A 20,000-nucleotide genomic window follows, 5' to 3' on the forward strand; every position below is an offset into this window, starting at 1 on the left:
CCTCGCAGTTCCAATATTAACACTTATGATGACTTTTAAAGTTCATAAGGGATTTTTGCTTCCGGTAAATTTGGGGTGAATTTTACGGTTTTCTAAATAAAAGACCCGCTGCTACGGGCAGCGATAACGGACGCATGTGGCAGTAAACACACTTGACTGCCATGGATGCAGATCTACGTCAGCTAGGGTTTTCAGTGATTGCGCTAGCGGGCACTTCTTCACCAATGTATGAAGGATGCTATGACTTCGAGAGAAGAATACAACCGGAGTTGACGTCATCCTAAGAATTTGCGGCCAGCCAGGTATTCCTAAACCATAACCTTATTCCTAATCTTAACCTCAGTAAAACAAATTTGCTGGGGACCCCCAGGAAACACCACAAGGACCCCTGGGGGTCCCCGGAACCGACTTTTGAGAACCGATTCATTTAGTCACCCATGTGTGGGCCGCCTGAGCCCAAAATTCCTCCAAAAAAGCTCATTAACAGCAACAATCCTAACTCATTAACTACAGCCTACGGAGGCCAGCGCCACGACGCACAAAGTTAGTTTTACATTTCATCACCTTAACCCCCCTTTATTGTGCTGCGTCTAATGTTAAGACATCAAACGGCAACAATGGCTTATGAAGCGGTCGTAAAATCCCAAAATCTCATTTAGGAGGAAATGCCTACCCCTCCAATAACTCCGCTGCAGCGTGGAGGCTTATCATAATTTTAGCTGGCGCTCATTATGATCAAATGGACCCTGAACTTTGGTCCCCTCAGGGGGGAGAGAGAGAGAGAGAGAGAGAGAGGCAGGCTGGAGGCAATTGATAAAGAGAGTATGAGGCTTGAAAGCTCTTCCACAGAAATATGTGGGCTTACTGTAGATATACTGTAGTGGTACAGTATGTGGATATGATGTGAGGTAACAGGCCCAATTTCAAGTGTGTTGTGTTTTAGGTTGTATTATTATAGAGGGTATGCACAATTGCACATGCATAAAGTGAGTGTCAAATCGAGTGGCAAAAAGTGACTTTAATGTAGTTTAATGCTGTTTAATGCAATCAGATAGGACTTTTCTGTTTGGAATTTTGGATGAACAGTTTATGGGCTGTCAATGCCAGTAAGTAGTGTTTTGCCACTCAGTAGGCGTTCCCACATAACGTCCGGCCGTGTATGATGATGATGTCAGCAGGGCTCGAAATAGCGACCATTTTGGTCGCATATGCTCCCGAAATTTGATCAATGCGACCAATAAATATAATTAGGAGCACCAGTGCGATGGGGAGAAAACAATCTGGTGCGCCTTTTTTTCTCTCCAAAAAGCATGTTATTTCCCCGTCTCTCTCTTTCTCTCTCTCTCTTCCCATTTGTTGCCAGTCAGCAAGTGCATGAGATGACAGTCAACCATTTTGTCCTATCAAACGTGAGCTTTCATGTGCCCAACATGCATGCTAATTTTAGATTGGTTAAAGTAGCCTTAGAGCCCGCCCACCCTCTTCCTTTCCCTTGTCCGGAGAAGCACAGTGACAGATGCGGGAAAGGAAAAATAAGAAGAAGCTAAGCTAGTGTGCGAGTTACGTTGAAGATGAAGCGAACTATTGTTGATTTATTTAGTAAGCCACCGCCTGCTGTTCTAAATGAAGTCAATAGTGTAGTCGCTGACGCTGTTGACATTGTCGTTGATAACAGCGATGCCGACGAGAATGCCAACAGACCACCTGTAGCTAAGAAACCGAAGAGAGCATATTGCTTTAGGAAAGAATGGCTAAAGGAATTTGAGTGGCTTCGGTTTGAGGACGGGGCAAATGGGCAATGCACTGTGTTCATTGCAAAAAATGCCCGGAGATGGCAGGTAAAACTGCATTTGCAACTGAGACAAAACATTTCAAACATGAGAGCTTAACAAAACACGCTGGCAGCACGAAACACAACAGATGTCGGGACAAATGTGTTACCCCAAAAAGTAGGATTGGTGATATAGGTCGACAGAATGCTGCTGCTCTCTCAGCCCAAGAGGCAGAGCTGAAATTTTAATTCAATACTGCATACACCATAGCTAAAGAAGAGCTAGCCTTCACTAAGTTTAAACCTTTTATTAGTTTACAGAAAAAGAATGGCATTGACATAAACATGACTTAAGTTACACCAATGATAAGTCATGTGCCAACATCATTGGCGTGATTGCAGACACGTTACTGCTGGCCCCAGGACAATGCATGATTTAAAAATCACACCTATGTGAAGTGAGGCGCTCTTTATCATTATACATCATCTCACGAAGAACTGAATTCATGTGATTGGTTGGTTAAATTTGTCATTTGGTGGACATTTGATGAGACCTGTGGGGACAACCCGGCATGTGATGATCCACTCTGCAGTGCTCAGTGCTACATTATGTATTGCGTTAAATATAATAATAAAATAATAACAATATATATTGTCTGTGCTCCTTACTTTTTTGGTATGTGCTCCTAATTTTTTGCTAGTGCTCCTAACTTTTTAATTTGGGAGCACTGGTGCTACCAAGAAAAAAAGTTAATTTCGAGCCCTGGTCACGCATACATTACACTATATAACTGTGTAATCTGCCATGTATGAAGCTTGGGTGTAGTTGGTTATTTGGATATAAAGAAAAAGCATAATGCAGATATGTACACGATGTTTAGAACATTATAGCATCAAGCATGGTGCTGGGAGCTGCTGCCCCCACCAGGCCCCCCACTGCCCCCACACCTGGTGCTCTGCACTCAAACCCACCATTTAACGTCAAACTCATACAGTCAGTGAATGGCAATCGAACGAGAAGTGACTCTCGTAATGAAAAGTAAAACGGCCACTCCACAGGAACGCGGCATATTGGCACCGATGCACAGTACCAAAGGACCATGCATCCCCAAAATGTCAGCCTGTCCTTGGAACATCTGTCATCATTACAAATTAATCTGTAGTCTCTCAAGTATATAACACACACGCACACACACACACACACACACACACACACACACACACACACACACACACACACACACACACACACACACACACACACACACACACACACACACACACACACACACACACACACACACACACACACACACACACACACACACACAATCCTGAGTGTTTGAAAAATGTGTTGTACTTAAAAATGTTTAGGGGTACAGCTTTGTGTGTTTGAGCATGAGTGTATGTGTTTGTAGCATGGGATGTGATGATTTGATTGGCTGAGCACGGAATGTGATGTATGATGATGTACGATGATAAGAACGCCCCTCAGCCTCACACGTGTGATTTTTTTCTTTCAAGAAAGGGGTTTGAGAACTAGTGATTTTTATAGAAAGCATGTGTAGAACAGGCCTATAAGGTCTGAAGGGGCTATAATGGGCAGCGTCATGTGGTTGTGTGGAGTGCGTTTAGGGGGGAATACCGGGGGCGAGATGATCACCCGGGCCTTAATCTTCATACCGCCACACACAACGCAGGCAGCGGGCCAGCTAGCAGGCCTTCGCTGGAACGCGGCACGCTGGAAAGCATGGCGGACAACCTGGCGCGTCGTGAAACGGTCGATTAACTTGACTGAGGGGATTGATAATGAATCCTCGTTAAGAGACATCCATTGATGATAGATTACACGGGAGTTTCGGCTTGTCGCAAAAAAACCCCGCAACGTGATTAGTCACGACCCCTCCATTTACTCACCTGATGTGAACGGAGGCTCTTATATGGAAAGCAATAATGTATGCCATTATAATCACATCTGCAATTACCGTCGCCCTGTGTAAATGGGTAAGAGCATTTACATGAGCAGGCCATTACGCCAGTCCCGGTTAAGGTCACACTTTCTGTCTGGCACTTTATCCCATTAAAGGGATAGTTCACAATTGTTGAACTTAAGTTGTTTGAAATACTTGCCATTATTATAATGGTTGCAACTGTATTTATTGATTGCCCGAGTCCCATGGTGGGAGTTCTGCTCTGGTTTTGGTGGAATATTAAGTAGTTCCGGTCATTTTGTGGGGGGCACAGGGGCCCAAGCAGTAAAAGTAAATAAATTCACAAAACTAAACTAAAATATTTTCGTTGAACTTTGACCCCTCTATCACATGGAACTATTTTAGGGCGTAGTGATATGGGCACTAAAAAAATAGTTCCGTGTGATAAAAAATGAACGAAAGTTGCACTATATGGTAGAAATAGGTCAACAATACAAATGGCCCTAGTTTTGTGAATTAATTTACTTTTAATGCGTGGAACTACTTAATATTTCACCAAAACCAGAGCAGAGCTCCCACCACGGAACTCGGGCAATCCATTAATAAAGTTGCAACCATTATAATAAGTATTTCATGCAGCTTAAGTTAAAACATTCGGAACTATCCCTTTAAGACCTGCAGAGGTCGATTCTACAAATGCCTTCTAAAATCAGTAGTTCCCACAGATGCTTTCCCAGTTTTAATGGGTTAAATTATACTGATCACAACTGCCTAAAGAGAATATAATAGATCATATACACCAGGCTAGCATGGGCACACAGAGCAAACATTTGGGAAATGATATGGCCTCAGTAACTATATCCCCCAGCTATCGTGATTAGATGTCTTTAAAATAATAACAGCGGTATGAGAGTGGTATTGTCCGTGCAGCTGCTGGTAAGTAGGATATATGGTATAGCTTTTGTAACCTTGTATAGGCACACTGCTAGATCATCCTGAAAGATCATCGATATAAATGATCTTCTAAACGCACTCAATGGTCGCTTCATAACTGCTCGGGGGAGGATTTGGAGTCTATCTTTGGGGAACAATTTGTTCATGTAGTAGTCCTTTCCTTGTGCTCGCTAAAACGGTTGAAGGCTCATTTGCAGCGACTGCAAATCCAAGGGCTCTTTAACGCGTGATGTGGGTTAAATTCTCCAGGACTGTTACAGTACGTATGAGAAGAAAAGTGCACAAGTGCCCGTTTACATCGCCAGGGCCCTAATCGTCAATCATCTTTTGCCACCTGTTCTGAAGCGTTCTGTAAAGTAGATGGAGAGATTAAGACCATTCCCTTGAGGATGACAATTTTGAGTCTGGTAAACGGGAAAAAATGATTTATGGCCCTTGTTGGCCTTGGAGTGGAGTCTTCCCCCCCCCCTCTCTCTTTAGGGGACTATAAACTTTAATCAGGTAGTAGTTAATGGCAAAGTGTAATGGTTTTAACCCATTCTGAACGGGAACCCATGTTGGTGTTAGCATCATGTTATGCTTTAGCTATTGAAAAATAGCAGATCTACAAGCTCATAGCGCGCCACCGAGTGGCGCGCTACGAGCTTGTAGGTCTGCTATTTTTTGAAAAATCGAAGAACGACTGACATTTTTAGAATCTGATCTCAGGTCAGAATGGGTTCATCAGACCAGTGTGTGTCCAGTGGAAACCTCGTATGAATCTGATCTCAGGTCAGAATGGGTTAAGTATGACCCAAAGAGCATATAGGCAGACAGCAAGTAGGCTGCTGGCAGGCTGTGCAGCCAACAAGCTAGTAAACGGCCTTCCTCCACAAATAACACTGTCCCTCCATCCAGGAGTGAGGCTGCTGAGGCCATAGGGGGGGATGGGAAGGGGACTTTTCATCTCCGAGGGGAAGGGGCCTGGGCAGACTGAGGGATAGGGTTGACACTAGGGCACTGGTGGAAAAGGTACTCCATTTCTTTACTTAAGTAAAAGTATCAATACTGCAACACAGAAATACAAAAAAAAAACTTTACATATTTTTGAAAATAGATCTACAAGCTAATTCTGAGCTTGTAGATCTGCTATTTTCAAATGGCTGAAATGAATGTAGGGCTGTAGTGGTTACTGTAATAACCAGTAAGACACGGACGAGGCCGTGCTGAAACATCAGGTCTGGGAATGCCATATATTTATACTTTTACTATACTTTCTTTTTTATTTAGGTTTTCGGGCCGGGTGGGGCGTAAAATGCGTGCTAATTAGTAAGGCCAGGTAGGGCCAGGCCTTAATTTGGTTAATTCCGGGCCTCAACTCCGGTCTGTTCTTTCCTGCACTTCAGGAAATCATTTCTTTACTTAAAAGGACCAATACTGCATAGAACTACTCTGTTACAAGTAAAAGTCAGCAATTGAAAATTCTCTCTCACACACACACACACACACACACACACACACACACACACACACACACACACACACACACACACACACACACACACACACACACACACACACACACACACACACACACACACACACACACACACACAGTCAAGAACAACTGGACTTGTGAAAGGAGCCGACCCCCCCAACAATAGTAACATTGCGCCTGCTGTTCAACATACAGTACAAGGCAACCAGGTGATCGAAAACAAAGATTGAGGCTTTAACCTTTGCTTTTATAATTATGAGATATCCAAGACTATTAACATTTTATAGAAGATGCTTCCGAACATATTGCTAGTTTGCCCACTTCAAATGAGTCACAGGCACATTGTAGAAAAGCTATGTTCAAAGCGCAGCACGCTTTCACAGAAGACATGTTGGCTTCTATGGAGTCCGAATGACTGAAATATGACGCCTTTCCATGTTCGAGCATGTTTAGTTAAATGATCAATCAATCCATTGTTTTCCGGGTAACGCGGTAGTATAACTTTAAGTTATCACGTGCATGCTAAGAATGTGCTCCCCTAGATTCACGACGTGTTCAAGTACCCAAATCAAATGGCTACTTTGCATAACAACAGATTTAACTGTTTACCTGAACGTTCTCATACACAGTATAAAAGCAGTATGGCTCCGGTACTGCATTGTGTTCCGTTTGTAGGCAACAATAAATGCCTCCTCCTCCATCAAGAAGAAGTGATTCGCACAAAGCAAACCTTTTAGTTTTTAAGAAGTGGTCTGATTATTTCACGTCTACTTTTGTGTCTGCGTGTCTGACAAAAATGTGAAAAAGCCACCGCTCGCGTTCTGAAAGATTTAGGTGAGGTGCACAAAAGTATAGCAATGTAAAAATAAAGGGCCTTAACCAGGCCTGAAGCAGGTCAGTAGACCGAAAGCTTGCAGCAATAAATTGATTGTGCACAGATTTGAGAGTGCGGCGCCTCCCTTTATTTTGTCAGTATATTTTCAAATTGATTTAACTGTAACTAGAAAATAAAAACTCAACAATGCAAATTAAATTAAGACTAATTGTAATTACATTTAAAACCTTGTTTTTGTTTTCCCACCGTTACATCTGCAGTGTGTCGACATCATTTCAATCTATTATAGCCTACACAATGTTCAGCTCATATAATTCAAGGCATTCCTTGAGAAGATTTACAACAAAAAAATCCTACTGTATTTATACACTCAAAAACCCAAGTAAAATGTATATTAATCACACATTCATTAAGAAGATATTTTCTAATGCTGGTCTCGTCACGTGTCCACTCTCATACAAGATGTTCTGTGCGCGCATGTAGGCACACATGCGTGCACCCATGTGTACCTGTGTGCACGTGACGTCATTAAAATACCGTACCACCGGGGAAAAGAAATCACCATTACACCACTGCTCCTCACACCCCTGTCTCCCAAGCCGCTGTTCCTGCTGTGTCAACCTTGGCTGTGACAGTGGCGGTGGCAAGCAATCTGTCACACGCATTAAGCCCGGGCTTAAATATTTCAACAGCCTTAAGGAAAAGTGCTGAAGTGGCTCAGTGTGAATTCCACTACTTAGCAATTAAAGCAGCCCTAGAAGACACAGGCGACAGATGTGCCATTGACTGAGATGCTCCTGGTACGAGAAAAGGTGCAGCAATCAGCTTTAAAAGGGCCCTTTTTTCCTTCCCTCTCTCCCTCTCACACGAAGCGGCTAATTTCTTAACAATGCAGTTTCGCTCGTTTTTGCTAAATCGCATTTAAATATAGTACCATTAAAGAGATCTTAGTTGTCAGAACATAAGTCAGCTTGCTTGTGTCGTTGCTGTCAGGCAGAGACCTTGTATCTCCATTATTCAACATACTATTTTTCTTAAATTAATGTCCTACTACTAAGAAGTCGTTCCAAAGTATTGAAAATAAAATGTCTACAAGCTCACAACGTTGTCAGCTTGTAGATTTGCTATTTCCTTTATATATATATATAATAATTAAAAAAGTTCTGGACAAGGTTTCCACCCGACAGCAGCAATTACGTAAAACTATGTTCCAGGATTGAGGATTGAACTAGTGCAGTTCCCGTTTATATGGAGGTCAGTCTATATTTGAGATATCAAAAGCAGCATCCCCACCGAACCCCCATTACACCAAATCCAAGTATCCAACACTGCTTGGAGGTCAGCCCATGACACAAGACCTTGTGAGAGTTTGACAATCTTCATAATACAGGTTAACAGGTATTCCCTATACCCCATTTCCATTATTTATATGAGGAAATATATAGGGAATATCGTGCATCGTGCATGCCCTGGGTTGTCGATCAGATCACAACAAAGAGGGAAAGGTGGAGTTTTCAACCATTTACAGGCCAGCTCAATAACAGACATATTGTACCTACAGACAGACAGAAGTAGGACAGCTGCTTACCTGTGACGGATAATTCGGTCGTCCTTCGCACCACAAAGCTCCCGAACTGCAGCTCACAAGTGTAATTCCCAATGTCATCTTCCCGCACTTCCTTGATGGACAGCGTGTCTCTCCGCCTTACGATGGTCTGTCTCCACTGCTTCGGCTTGCATTCCTTTATTCCAAAGCAAAGAGAAAGGTTGAGTGAATGAATGTGTCGAGTGTTATGGGTAAAAAAGGAAAGAAGAAAACCTTGTATCTCCATATTTCAACTTTTTACTTTTTACAAAGTACAAAGATATAGCCAAGTACCGGAGTGTGTGCAAACTCAGTATGTAAAAGGCCTCCACTATCTGTGCAGGTTTGTGCTGCATATTAAAGTGCACGCTGTAGGGATATGTCAAGAGTTTCCGATTCCATATTCCGAATCCATCAACTTCAGTGATCCTGTGTAACGCGTTATGCAATAATCGCTCAATTTCTCCGGCATGTCACTGGTAGTATACTTCAAAATCGTCTTGGGTCGGGTGGAAACGCGTCGGCTATATTTTCTCCGTTCTAAAATATTTCAAAAAATAATATTGTCTCTGTCGGTGCAAATGACACAGACCATGTCCAAAACTTCTTTATGTTCAAAACGTTTCAGGATTCAAATCCAAAAATAGCAATTCAGATACGGCAAGCCAGAAAAAGGTTTTGAGCTTGCAAATATGGTACTTTTGATGCTTTTGCTTGGAAATGGAAATATCCTAAAAGAAACGGGGTGGTATTACAATCGGGGACTAGACGGTATTTGAAATTCAATGTTATTTTTCCACAAATGAGTCTTGAAAAATGGGGGTCGTCTTATAATCAGAGTTGTCTTATATTCGGGACAATACGGTAATTGAAAGTTAGATTATTTATGGAGATCAGAGGTTTTTGCCCGACAGACTAACTTTGCGTATTAGCTGTCAACATTGCTTCTATAACCACTTGCTGGTTTTTTTCCTACTCTCTGCAGCACATGTATGCGGTGCAGAGTGGAGCATCCTCCACCATTACTGCTTTGAAACAGAAACTATGTGTGGCAGAGTGGAAGTGCCTCATTAGAGCAGCATACGCCTCCACAAGTTGCTTTGCTATCCATGTCTCGGCATTTACATGTACATCTGAGAGAGATTATTTACAAACCTCTTCCCTGCGGAATGCATGCAAAAGTACCTCCAGTTTTTATGTAACAGTGCAAATATGGGTCACAGGCATGTAGTCGTTAAACAGAAGTTATACTGTAGATAGAGAACGGACAGACTATCTTGCACAGCACCGTACGCGCCTTGCCCTAATCTAATTAGGCATTCTAAATACTAAATGGTGAAAAATAGCAAGCTCACAATGCATAGATGCAGATAGGCTGTTTTCGCTCTTTTAAAATGCCTAAGGAGATTAGGGATAAGGCCTATGGCAAGATAGGGGCCCTTGATGTCAAGTTGTGTGTATGAAGCGGAATGTTTTCTTCTTCCCTTGATGATGCACAATGGTATTGTCAACTGCGTTCCAAAATTTACCCTCAATAGCAGACATTTTGACGGCTAAGCACAGTTGAAGGTAATAACAGTTATTTTGGCTGAGTGTTTCATGTAGGTGTTATTGTATGCCAGCATTAATTTGCAGTAACTGTACAGGAAACGCACCTAAATTAAACACAATTGACGTTATTAACTTCAGCTGCTGTCAAGATGTTTGCTGTGTTGTGTATAATGCTATTATAATGACACTCCATTGGGGTCTTTTTTTGCCTCTGCACTTACCCATCATAACTATTAGGAGTATGCTCTATTACCAAACGCAAAATTACTCGTGCAGAAAAGTTATGAAAATGTGGCAGAACTGAGCAGATCTACAAGCTCACAACACGCTGAGATGTGGTAGAATTAAAGATTTGCCTCTGCGATGTAATTGAGTAGAAGTTTAAAGTATCGAAAAATGTACATACTCAAGTAAAACACACCTGAACCCCGGCATCCAAGTTCTCTACAACTCACACACAACGCGTCACATGATTTCAACGCGTTGTGAGCTTGTGGATCAGCTATTTTTGGGGAAAAGACATTTGGTGTTGATAGAAAAAAAGCAAGTACAGATTGAGGCAAAACTCAGGTCCAGTTTACTAAGTCTAGAGATTTAAGTGGTTAAAAAGTTAAATAGTAAGAATTATACTTATAGTACTTGAATAAATGTACTTTTAGTTACTTTCAAACCACTGCTCGGCAAACTGTAGAAAAGTAGAAAACTGGGGCATCACTGAGGGTTTGGGGGATGGAGTGGGGGGGGGGGGGGGGGGTTTGAATTGTGGTTCAAACAAGACAAGCGGAATTCAATTATAGGCCCACTTCTGGAGCATCGGCCAATAAGCGGGCCGGGACCTGAAGCCAAGCGTTATTATCCAGCACGTTAATTTGATTCGGTGGGAAACCGAAGAAACGATGGAGAGAACATAATCCGACAGTCATTCACTTTTGATGAATTGACCTCTGCTGCAGATCCCTGCATCAGCCTCGTGAACACCGGGGCCCGGCCCAAGTTCGGGAGCGTAGGGGGAGCTGTGGGTGGGAATGCAACTGAATACATTTACTCAAGTACTCTACTCGAGTGCAATTCTGAGGAACTTCACTTGATCAAACTTGATCATAATACTACACAGCGTTACAGCGTCTCCCTCTCGCGTGACTGAACTTCTCACCCTATATCTCGTAGGGAGATGCCAGCCACCCGTCGAATAAAACTCATTTTGGCCGCTTGTATTCGCGACCTTATTCTTTCGGTCATGACCCACACGTCATGACCATAGGTCATACAGTAGGTCAACAAAGAGTGGTTCCTGGTCTACCAGGAACTGCTGTCATAATGCTCAGAGAAACCAAAATGTATAAGTAATGTTTGCAATTTATATGTCAGCTATTTTTGGCATTTATTTGTTCTTATGTTGAAAGTGAAAGTGGTTAATTATGTCTGTGGGTTTTATAAAGTATTATTACAAAAGCTTAATGTGACTAAATAGTAACTACATTGGATCCATTGGTTCTTTTTACCCATTTCCCGAGAAATAATACTTTTGAACATACAGTAGGCTACAGTTACAGTGACAATTTGTTAGTTTTGGGCAATAGAATTGTATCTTACAATGGATAGTGACTCTTACCTTGTACCATAGAACGTCCGGTTCCACTCCAGGTTGTATATAATCCTCGATGCCCGGACATGTGATGTTTTTGCTTTTGCTGAGCTCAGCCTTCTCAAAGAACCTCATCTTGGAGTTGTAGCACAGGTCCGTGTCGTTCTCTGCCACTGTCAGAGACATGGACACCTTCATGCAGTATGTGGAGTTCCTGCAAGAGATTTAAAAACAAAAAAAAGGGCAACAGGTCAGTGGGTAAACTGATAGTTCCCAAACATTTTCATTTCAAGGACTCCCAGTTTGATATGCATTAGGCCACGGACCCCCCGATTTGATACAATATCCAGGGGTCATCAATATGTCCATACACACAGACAAATGTGTCTGTGGCAAAGACTTGGTATTGCCGGTGGCAAGTTTTTTTTTTTTTTTTTTTTTTTACACCATTATAATGTTCTTACTTTGATCAGACCCAATTACTGAATGTCTCCAGGTTTTCTTCAGAATATCTATGACACTTATTTTACTACGACCCTATATGGCATATTAGGAGACCAAGTTGTACTATAGTGGAGCACAAATGTTTTATTAGCAATGCCAATGACCATGCACCTTAACTCTGAGACTGTACAAATAGAACAAAATGAACCCGTAATGGTCCATTTGTACACTCTCAGACTTACAGACATTTTGTAAGTCTGTGGCAAAAAAGACACCGCGTATTACACACACACACACACACACACACACACACACACACACAGACAGACAGACAAACACACACAAAGTAGGTACATACAAGCTGAGAAAATGGCTCCTTAAACATTTCACACTTTTAGAACATTAGCAATGGAAACTTTATTCAAACTGTAAAAACTCTTAAATCACTCCCCTCCCCCTCTATAGTCACTTTTTTCAGTCAGCTGTGCAAAAAAAAAACAGGCTTGCATATTTTCACAATTCCCGCATTTTTCCGCAGGCCTATAGTTTATAAAGTAGTCATGGCCTCACCCATTCGTTCGTTCACACACAGAAGCAAAACAATAAACAAACCATGGCGCTGCTGAAAAAAACACAAAAACATACGTGGATACCTACGGCAGACCCTTCAATTATGCTCCGCCAAAATTCAACAAAGTTTGTAATGACAATTTAAAGTTTACCCTACTGAATGTGACGTCCAGCAAACCAACCAACTTCTCAGACAAAAGTAGTACGGCTAGAAGAATTCCATTGAAGCAGATATGAACAGGTGTTAGCACTTAGCAGCATTAGCTATCAGTATCAGTAAGCAATGACATGAGGGTATTTATTTTGCCTTGAATTAAGGTAGGCCTGAATGAAAGGCAGAGAGTTGACAAAGGTTTTCTTTTTCGCCTTGGCAGACCAAATTTTGACGTCTGTTTTGCATGGCTTAAGGATCCCTATGTGTATTTGACTGCAGACCCCCATCTGAAAAGATATTTTGTCCCAGGGACCCCATACAAGATGTGTGTTTGTTGTTACAGTATAATGTTTAAAGAATTCCAATTTTGTTTTCAAGATATATATTTTTTAAACAGATGATTATTATAGCAGATTGTCTATTTTCAAATAGTTAATGTACTGTATGATTAAAGTGCTTAAATAGACTTATTATATACAGTAATTGTCCCCCCATGGAGGCATGGAACCCCCTCAAGGACTGGGGGTCCCCGGACCCCTCTTTGAGAAGAATACTATAGGGGTGTAGGAAAAATAACCTTTTCTTAATTTCACTGCATACTGTAAAATTCACAAAAACCCCTGCATATTCCACTGCATAATCAATAGATTTTTCCCTGCAAAATCATTTGTTTGCCTGCATAATCATGGATTTTTGCCTGCGTTTCTCTGGAGGCAGTTTGGACATTAATTTACGGAAAAACACAAAATGTTAGAATATGGAGATAAGCGGTTTCTGCTCGACAGCGACAATATTGATCTATTTGTTCTATTTGGTGTGTTTTCTATTTATTTCCCTTCACTCTCACTTCACCTCCATTCCCTCTCTTCTCATGGAATACTACAAAATGGAGAAAAAGAGGATGTCACCTGCTGCTTTACACCAGGGGGGCAGTCCATATAATGGCCTGTTGTGGCGCTGTCATTGGGCCCAAAAAAACCAAATAGCCCCATAGAAGTCCATGTATTTGAGCCCAACTTCACCTAGACTGTATTACCTTAATAAACATGGTCATGAATACTTTCTGCTTCCAGTCACTAGTTTAAAGTCTCATTTCTAATGTCATAATATTCTTTTTGGAAAATGATGGTCCCATGTATTAAAAAAATGACCATAAAGTCACGTATGTTCTGAGGGGCGTGGCTACCGTTACAGTCTATGATCGCGATTCCCCACCCACTCGAGTCAAAATAAAAACCAACTACGAAGAAGGGGGGAAGTCCCGCCTCGTTGTCTGGGCCAGCCAATGGCCAGCTGGGCCAAAACTGATCTAGAAAGATGGCGATTTACAATTCAAGGACTGACCGGCTTCATTTTACATTCATGTTAGACCCAGGGAACGCTTTGTCCATATTTTTTACAGTCTATGCTTTACACCTGTATAAACTGTGATGCAACAAATAAAACTGATTCATGTCAGGCTCAGAGGAAATCAAACCAGATTTTTTCACCTTTTTTTTTACAAATCCTTCTGTAAATCGTAATCAAAATAGCATACGGTAATTTGTTTCATTATTATTATTATTAAAAAACCCTGCTCAACACAATCTGAATTCAGCTCAGTTAAGCATGGCATACAATTTTAATTACATTTTCTTGATAATTAACCTTCCTACAATATAATGGTTGCCTTGTTGATTTTTTGGATGGTTTTTTAAGATTTACTGATTACATTTGAGGAACTGCATGGCCTGGTTCCTAATTATTATTTGTTATTAGTGTGTGCAGCCACTCAGTATACTGTACTTACAGAACCAAAAAAACTGTCAAACCTTTTTTCGAAAATAAAAAGCTCACAGCAGGCCTACCGCGATCAGGTGACGTGTTGAGGACTTGACACTTGTAAAATAAGTATAAAATAGGGCATACGTGGTTAATGTGTTGTGTGCTTGGAAATAATTTAATGTAAAAACTAACTTGTAACTAAAGGAACATGTTGTACTTTACTGTTGTTGGTAGTGCCATTCACCTCTTACAGTATATATATAGTATATGTAGTTGAAGGAAGTTGAAGGAACCAATACATTGTACTCAGGTATAGTTAAACCAAATAAAATTAAACTTTACTTAAGCCCAGTACTTATATTTACTTAGTTACTTTCAACCTCTGCTTTTAAAGGCATTTATATGGCCTGGTTCCTGTTACTTGTTTCTCTGTCCACACAGTATAGACAAAGCATGACTTTATACTTTGTTTATATCGCATGCCAAAAATAGCAGAGCTACAAGCTCACGTGCAGCGCAATGTCGATGTGACGCGCTGTGAGCTTGTAGGTCTGCTATTTTCCAGACGGAGCATAATTTAGTGTAAAAAATAACTTTGATTTTCAGGACTCCTTGACTGTGGAATGACCTCTCTGAAGTAGCCCAGGCTTGATAAATCACTGTCATCCTTTAAATCCCCACTTAAAAACTGTTTTATAATTATTATTATTTTAGGTGATCTTTTGATGTGCGTTTACTTTACTGGAGGATTTTCATTTTACTCTATACTTGTCCTGCACGTCAGTTCATACCGATGATGATGTCACTGGTAGGCAGGTTTCTGAACTGTTCACAGCCCTCATCTGAGACACGTACAGAGTGAGTAGATAGAAAGGCGCCATCAGAGCAATTATGAAAATTAAAATGGGTGAAGGGTTCCTTTGGAAGTAAAAGAGTACCACTTCCAGACCTGGAGGCTGCAGACAAAGTGTGACTTTGCTTTCAGGACTCCTTGACTGTGGAATGACCTGCCCGAGCAGACCAAACCTGATAAATCACTGTCATCTTCTAAATCCCTTCTTAAAAAGCTTAACCTTTATCAACAGGCCTTTCCATAATTTAAAGGACCACTTCATCCATTTTTGAACCTATCTTCATATAATCGGTTGATGGCACCAATCCGAAGCAGCTTGGACTCCTCATGCACTGAAGAAAGCATGAGGTCAGTTGTGGTTGTATTATGAATAGAGACGCTATGTGGGTTCATGAGGTAAAACGATGCAGGACCACCTTTTATATTTCTACTGGGGCAGATATTGTACTTTTTACTCTACTACTATTATTTGAAAACTTTAGATGCTAGTTGTGAGCTTATAGATCTGCTATTTTCATGGAAGAATACGGTCCCATTGAGCACTGCATGAAAAGACTTGATTACAGGAGTGCTGCGGCACACCCCTCAGAGTCTAAATTATCCTCCCTGTAATCATTAATGTTCTACCTACCCACATGCTAGTAGGTAACCTACTGTACACATCCCTGAGACAATGGTGGTGCATGCAATGATTGTCAGGAGGCAAGGGAGAGACATATCCAGGTATTGCAAATACAGATACACACATTCCTAGTCGAGATGTCCTTTCCCGTACTCATCCACAATCATTCAGTCAACATTTATGTTGGGTATATATTTAGATGACTTTTGTACTTTCGCTCAAGTCAAAATGATGAATGCCTTGTAACCGAGTATATCTCCATTGTGGTATCACCTTCAGAGAACAGTGTGAGTACTTCTTCCTCCACGGCGTCTCTGGCCCAGCATTGTAATGAGCAGCAGGTTGAATCAGGTCTGCTATGTGCGCCATGCATGCCGTTGTCACGCTGAAGCATTTTATGTATAATATATTGTTGCTGTCGTGCAGAAACCTCTCATCTCCATATTATTTTAACTTTTTGTGTTTTTTTCTCCGTATAACCAACGCCCTACTTGATCACACTACAGTGTCACGCAAACGGGTCGCTTCGCGCCAAATGTCGAGCTTGTAGATCTGCTACTTTTAATACTTTTCCATTTAAATCCTGAAAAGTAACAGTTTATGACAGAGACCATACGTTATTAACATTAAAACATTTTAGAACCTAGAAAAATAGCCGACGCGACGCATTGTGAATTTGTTGCTTTTGTGCGACACTCTTGAACGAGGAAGTGGGCCATTAATTTACGAAAAAGCATGAAAGGTTGAAAATACGGAGATACGAGGTCTCTGGACCGACCGCAACGATAAGCTGCCTGAGTCCATTACAAATGCATGCAATATGGTGCTGCGCTTTACTCATCCATTCATGGCTGACTACCAGTGGGAGCTCACACTGACAAATGCAGCTCTGACGAATTATTGATGGCAAAATACAAAGGAAGTCTTTGTTGTGCACGTGTGTGTCTCTGTCTACGCGTGTGTATGCTTGTTTGTTTGCTTGTGTATAAGTTGTGTGTGCTTGCATGCATGCATGCATGCATGCATGCATGCATGCATGCATGCATGTGTGTGTGTGTGTGTGTGTGTGTGTGTGTGTGTGTGTGTGTGTGTGTGTGTGTGTGTGATGCGCTTGTGCGTGGGCGTGGAAATGGCCTTAATGTGTAGTGACAGTCCCGAATGTCAACAGCAACCTGAAGATTGATTGAGGCTTTTGTTTGGATGCGTTACGCAGATCCACAACAGCCCCTGCAGCAGCAGAAAATTACTTGCTGCGATTAATGGACCGTAACCGGTCAATTCAGATACGGCGGTGGTGGGGGAAAGACACAATATGTATATATATAACGTTATATATTCATGTAAAAGACGGCGGATTTATAACGCGAGCAACCGAGAACATAAAATGCGAGATTACCACGGACGTCGGACAGGCTATAGCGAGTATAGAGTCTGGTTTCCAGAGAAAGGCAATTCACAATGCCATCCAATAAACATTTACAGGATAGAGTAAGGGTCACTGTGTGCGCTCGGCGGGCCCTGATTGTATCGTTCCGGTAGCCGTCCTATAGGAATCATAAGGGTCCATGGATCGATGCCCGAATCCCCCTGGAATGTCGTCCGATGACGCCTTGAGCAAGACACTGTGAAATACATATTTCAATATGTATTAGGGATGGTTAACCCATTTAGGCCTGACCTCGAAATTTAAAAGATTTCTTCTAAATCCTCCAGTCAAAAATAGCAGACCGACAAGCGGCGCGCTATGAGCTTGTAGATCTGCTATTTTTCAATAGCTAAATTGTAACATAATGTTTAAAACGCCAAAAGGGGTTCCCGCCCAAAATGGGTTTTTAAACGGTTAACTGAAATGTGTGTCACTAACTGTTACTAAATAACCATATTAACTGAAATAAAATAAAATAAAAATATATTTAATATGTCCAGAATTGTAATGGAATGAATCACATAATCCTCATAGACTATTTTACAACACCTAATGAAAAAAGTAAAAAAAAATAGAACTGATGTACGTTACAATACATGTTTTAGGCTCTATTTGAATCGTTTTGTTTATATATCGTCTCTGCCGGGTGGAAACCTCATGTCTATTACTTATCAGGATTGAAATTCAAAAGTAGCAAAAGTATTGCTCCGTGTTTCGACAGATCTGCTACTTTTGATGCTTTTGAATTGCATGATGCAGTTAAGTAGGGCATTCATATATGAATATTATATGGATAGGAGGTTTCTGCCCGACAGCGACCATATTTTTAGTTTTATATTTTCTATTGTATTCTCTTACTGTCATCGCTCTGCTCTTAACTGTACATTAGTGTTGAGTTTGACTTAGACTTTGATTTAGTTTTAGTCATATAGTCTTTTGTGAGCTTGTAGCTCTGATTTTCAGAGTGCAATCAAGCATAAAATGTATCTCTTCTTCACTAGTCCCTCCCTAACATCTAGTTTTTATTTGTTGATGAAATTGTTATTATATTTAGTCAGTTTTAGTCATAGCTTAGTCTTTCTTGTCTGTTTTTTGTCCGTTTTTCGTCAGTGAAAAAAGGTAGTCAACGAACATTTTTCATCAGAGTTTTAGTCGACGAAATCAACACTGCTGTACATGTGTTCCATGCCTACTGTGGCACTGCTATGACAACCCAATTTCCCTCTGGGTCAATACAAGGTTCATATCTATCCATCTGCATTGTGGTTGAACCACAATTTGTCGATGATCTGGTAGGGAAACCTGGCATAGTGGTATACAATCAATCACAATCGGTTTATTGGCCATGTTCACATACAGGGGGAACTTAATCTGAATGATTACATCAACATCTGGTGATGCCCGATATCACCACCGCTGATATCGATCTGTTGAGATGCACTGCGTGACATGGATGGATCGTTACTAGTAAGCACACCTATGAGATCAAGTCTATACTGTTTGAGTACATCTCAACAGTAGCCATCAAAATACCCAGGTTATTGTTCAATGCACTCAGCAGGGGAACAACAGGCTCCAACATGACGTGTTGTGGGCCTGTAGATCTGCTTTTTAAGTGTAGGCAAAGTGGTTAACCACTTGAAACCCCAGCAGCCCTATTCTTGGGGGACATTAATTGAAAAAGAAACAGACCTATAAGCTCGTTACTAAGGCACACATACAGGCTATAATTGAGATCAGCTCTACTGTTTGAGTAACAGAACATATACAGTAGACATCAAAGTACACATTGACTGGTTCCTTCCACGCGCTACGTCCAACCAGGGAAACTCCCCCCTGTCAGGTGTAAAGGAGCAACTTGGACACTTCAGGCATGAAGGAAGCATGAGTTCAAGTCCGTTGCTCTCCCCAGGTTGGCGGAGGGTGTGTAGAGCCCAGGATCACATTAGATAATTGACACAGGGGTGAAAAATGGGTTACAAAATCGTGGGATAAAAAAATTATATATATAAAATAAAATAAAAAGTACACATTGACTGGCTGGCAGTGTTGAAAGGGGATAAATGCTAAAAATAATAATAATAATAATAATAATAATAATAATAATAATAATAATAATAATAATAATAATAAAGAGCTTGTAGAACTTTTGGCAAAGTGATGTGGTGTAGACAGAAATGTAGCCCCAGTACAGTTGCAACTCAGGTCCATATGACTAAAACTAGAGAGCATCTGTATTGTAACAAAAAAAACAGAAAATACGTCATTAGCATATAGAGCCCAGAGGGACCCCGCTCAACCATATGGGTTTTAAGTGGTTAACCCATTTTGGTCGGGAACCCGTTTTGGTGTTAGCATTACGTTGTGCTTTAGCTATTGAAAAATAGCAGATCTACAAGCTCATAGCGCACCACCGAGTGGCGCGCTACGAGCTTGTAGGTCTGCTATCTTTGAAAAATCGAAGAGCGACTGACATAG

General features: G+C 41.2%; 1 protein-coding gene across 1 annotated transcript in view; it reads right to left on the reverse strand.

Moving 5' to 3' along the window:
• Positions 1 to 20,000, reverse strand: part of LOC308311992 (interleukin-1 receptor accessory protein-like 1) — a 414,337-nt gene that overhangs the window by 199,628 nt on the left and 194,709 nt on the right. The window contains exons 4-5 of the mRNA XM_080758824.1: positions 11,717 to 11,903; positions 8,557 to 8,710 (exon numbers count right to left, since the gene is read on the reverse strand). Coding sequence (XP_080614950.1) covers positions 8,557 to 8,710; positions 11,717 to 11,903 — 341 coding nt within the window. The remainder of the gene's footprint in view (positions 1 to 8,556; positions 8,711 to 11,716; positions 11,904 to 20,000) is intronic.

This window comes from Protomyctophum bolini (genome assembly GCF_963924005.1).
Source record: "Protomyctophum bolini genome assembly, chromosome: 24".
NCBI classification, from domain to species: Eukaryota; Metazoa; Chordata; class Actinopteri; order Myctophiformes; family Myctophidae; genus Protomyctophum; species Protomyctophum bolini.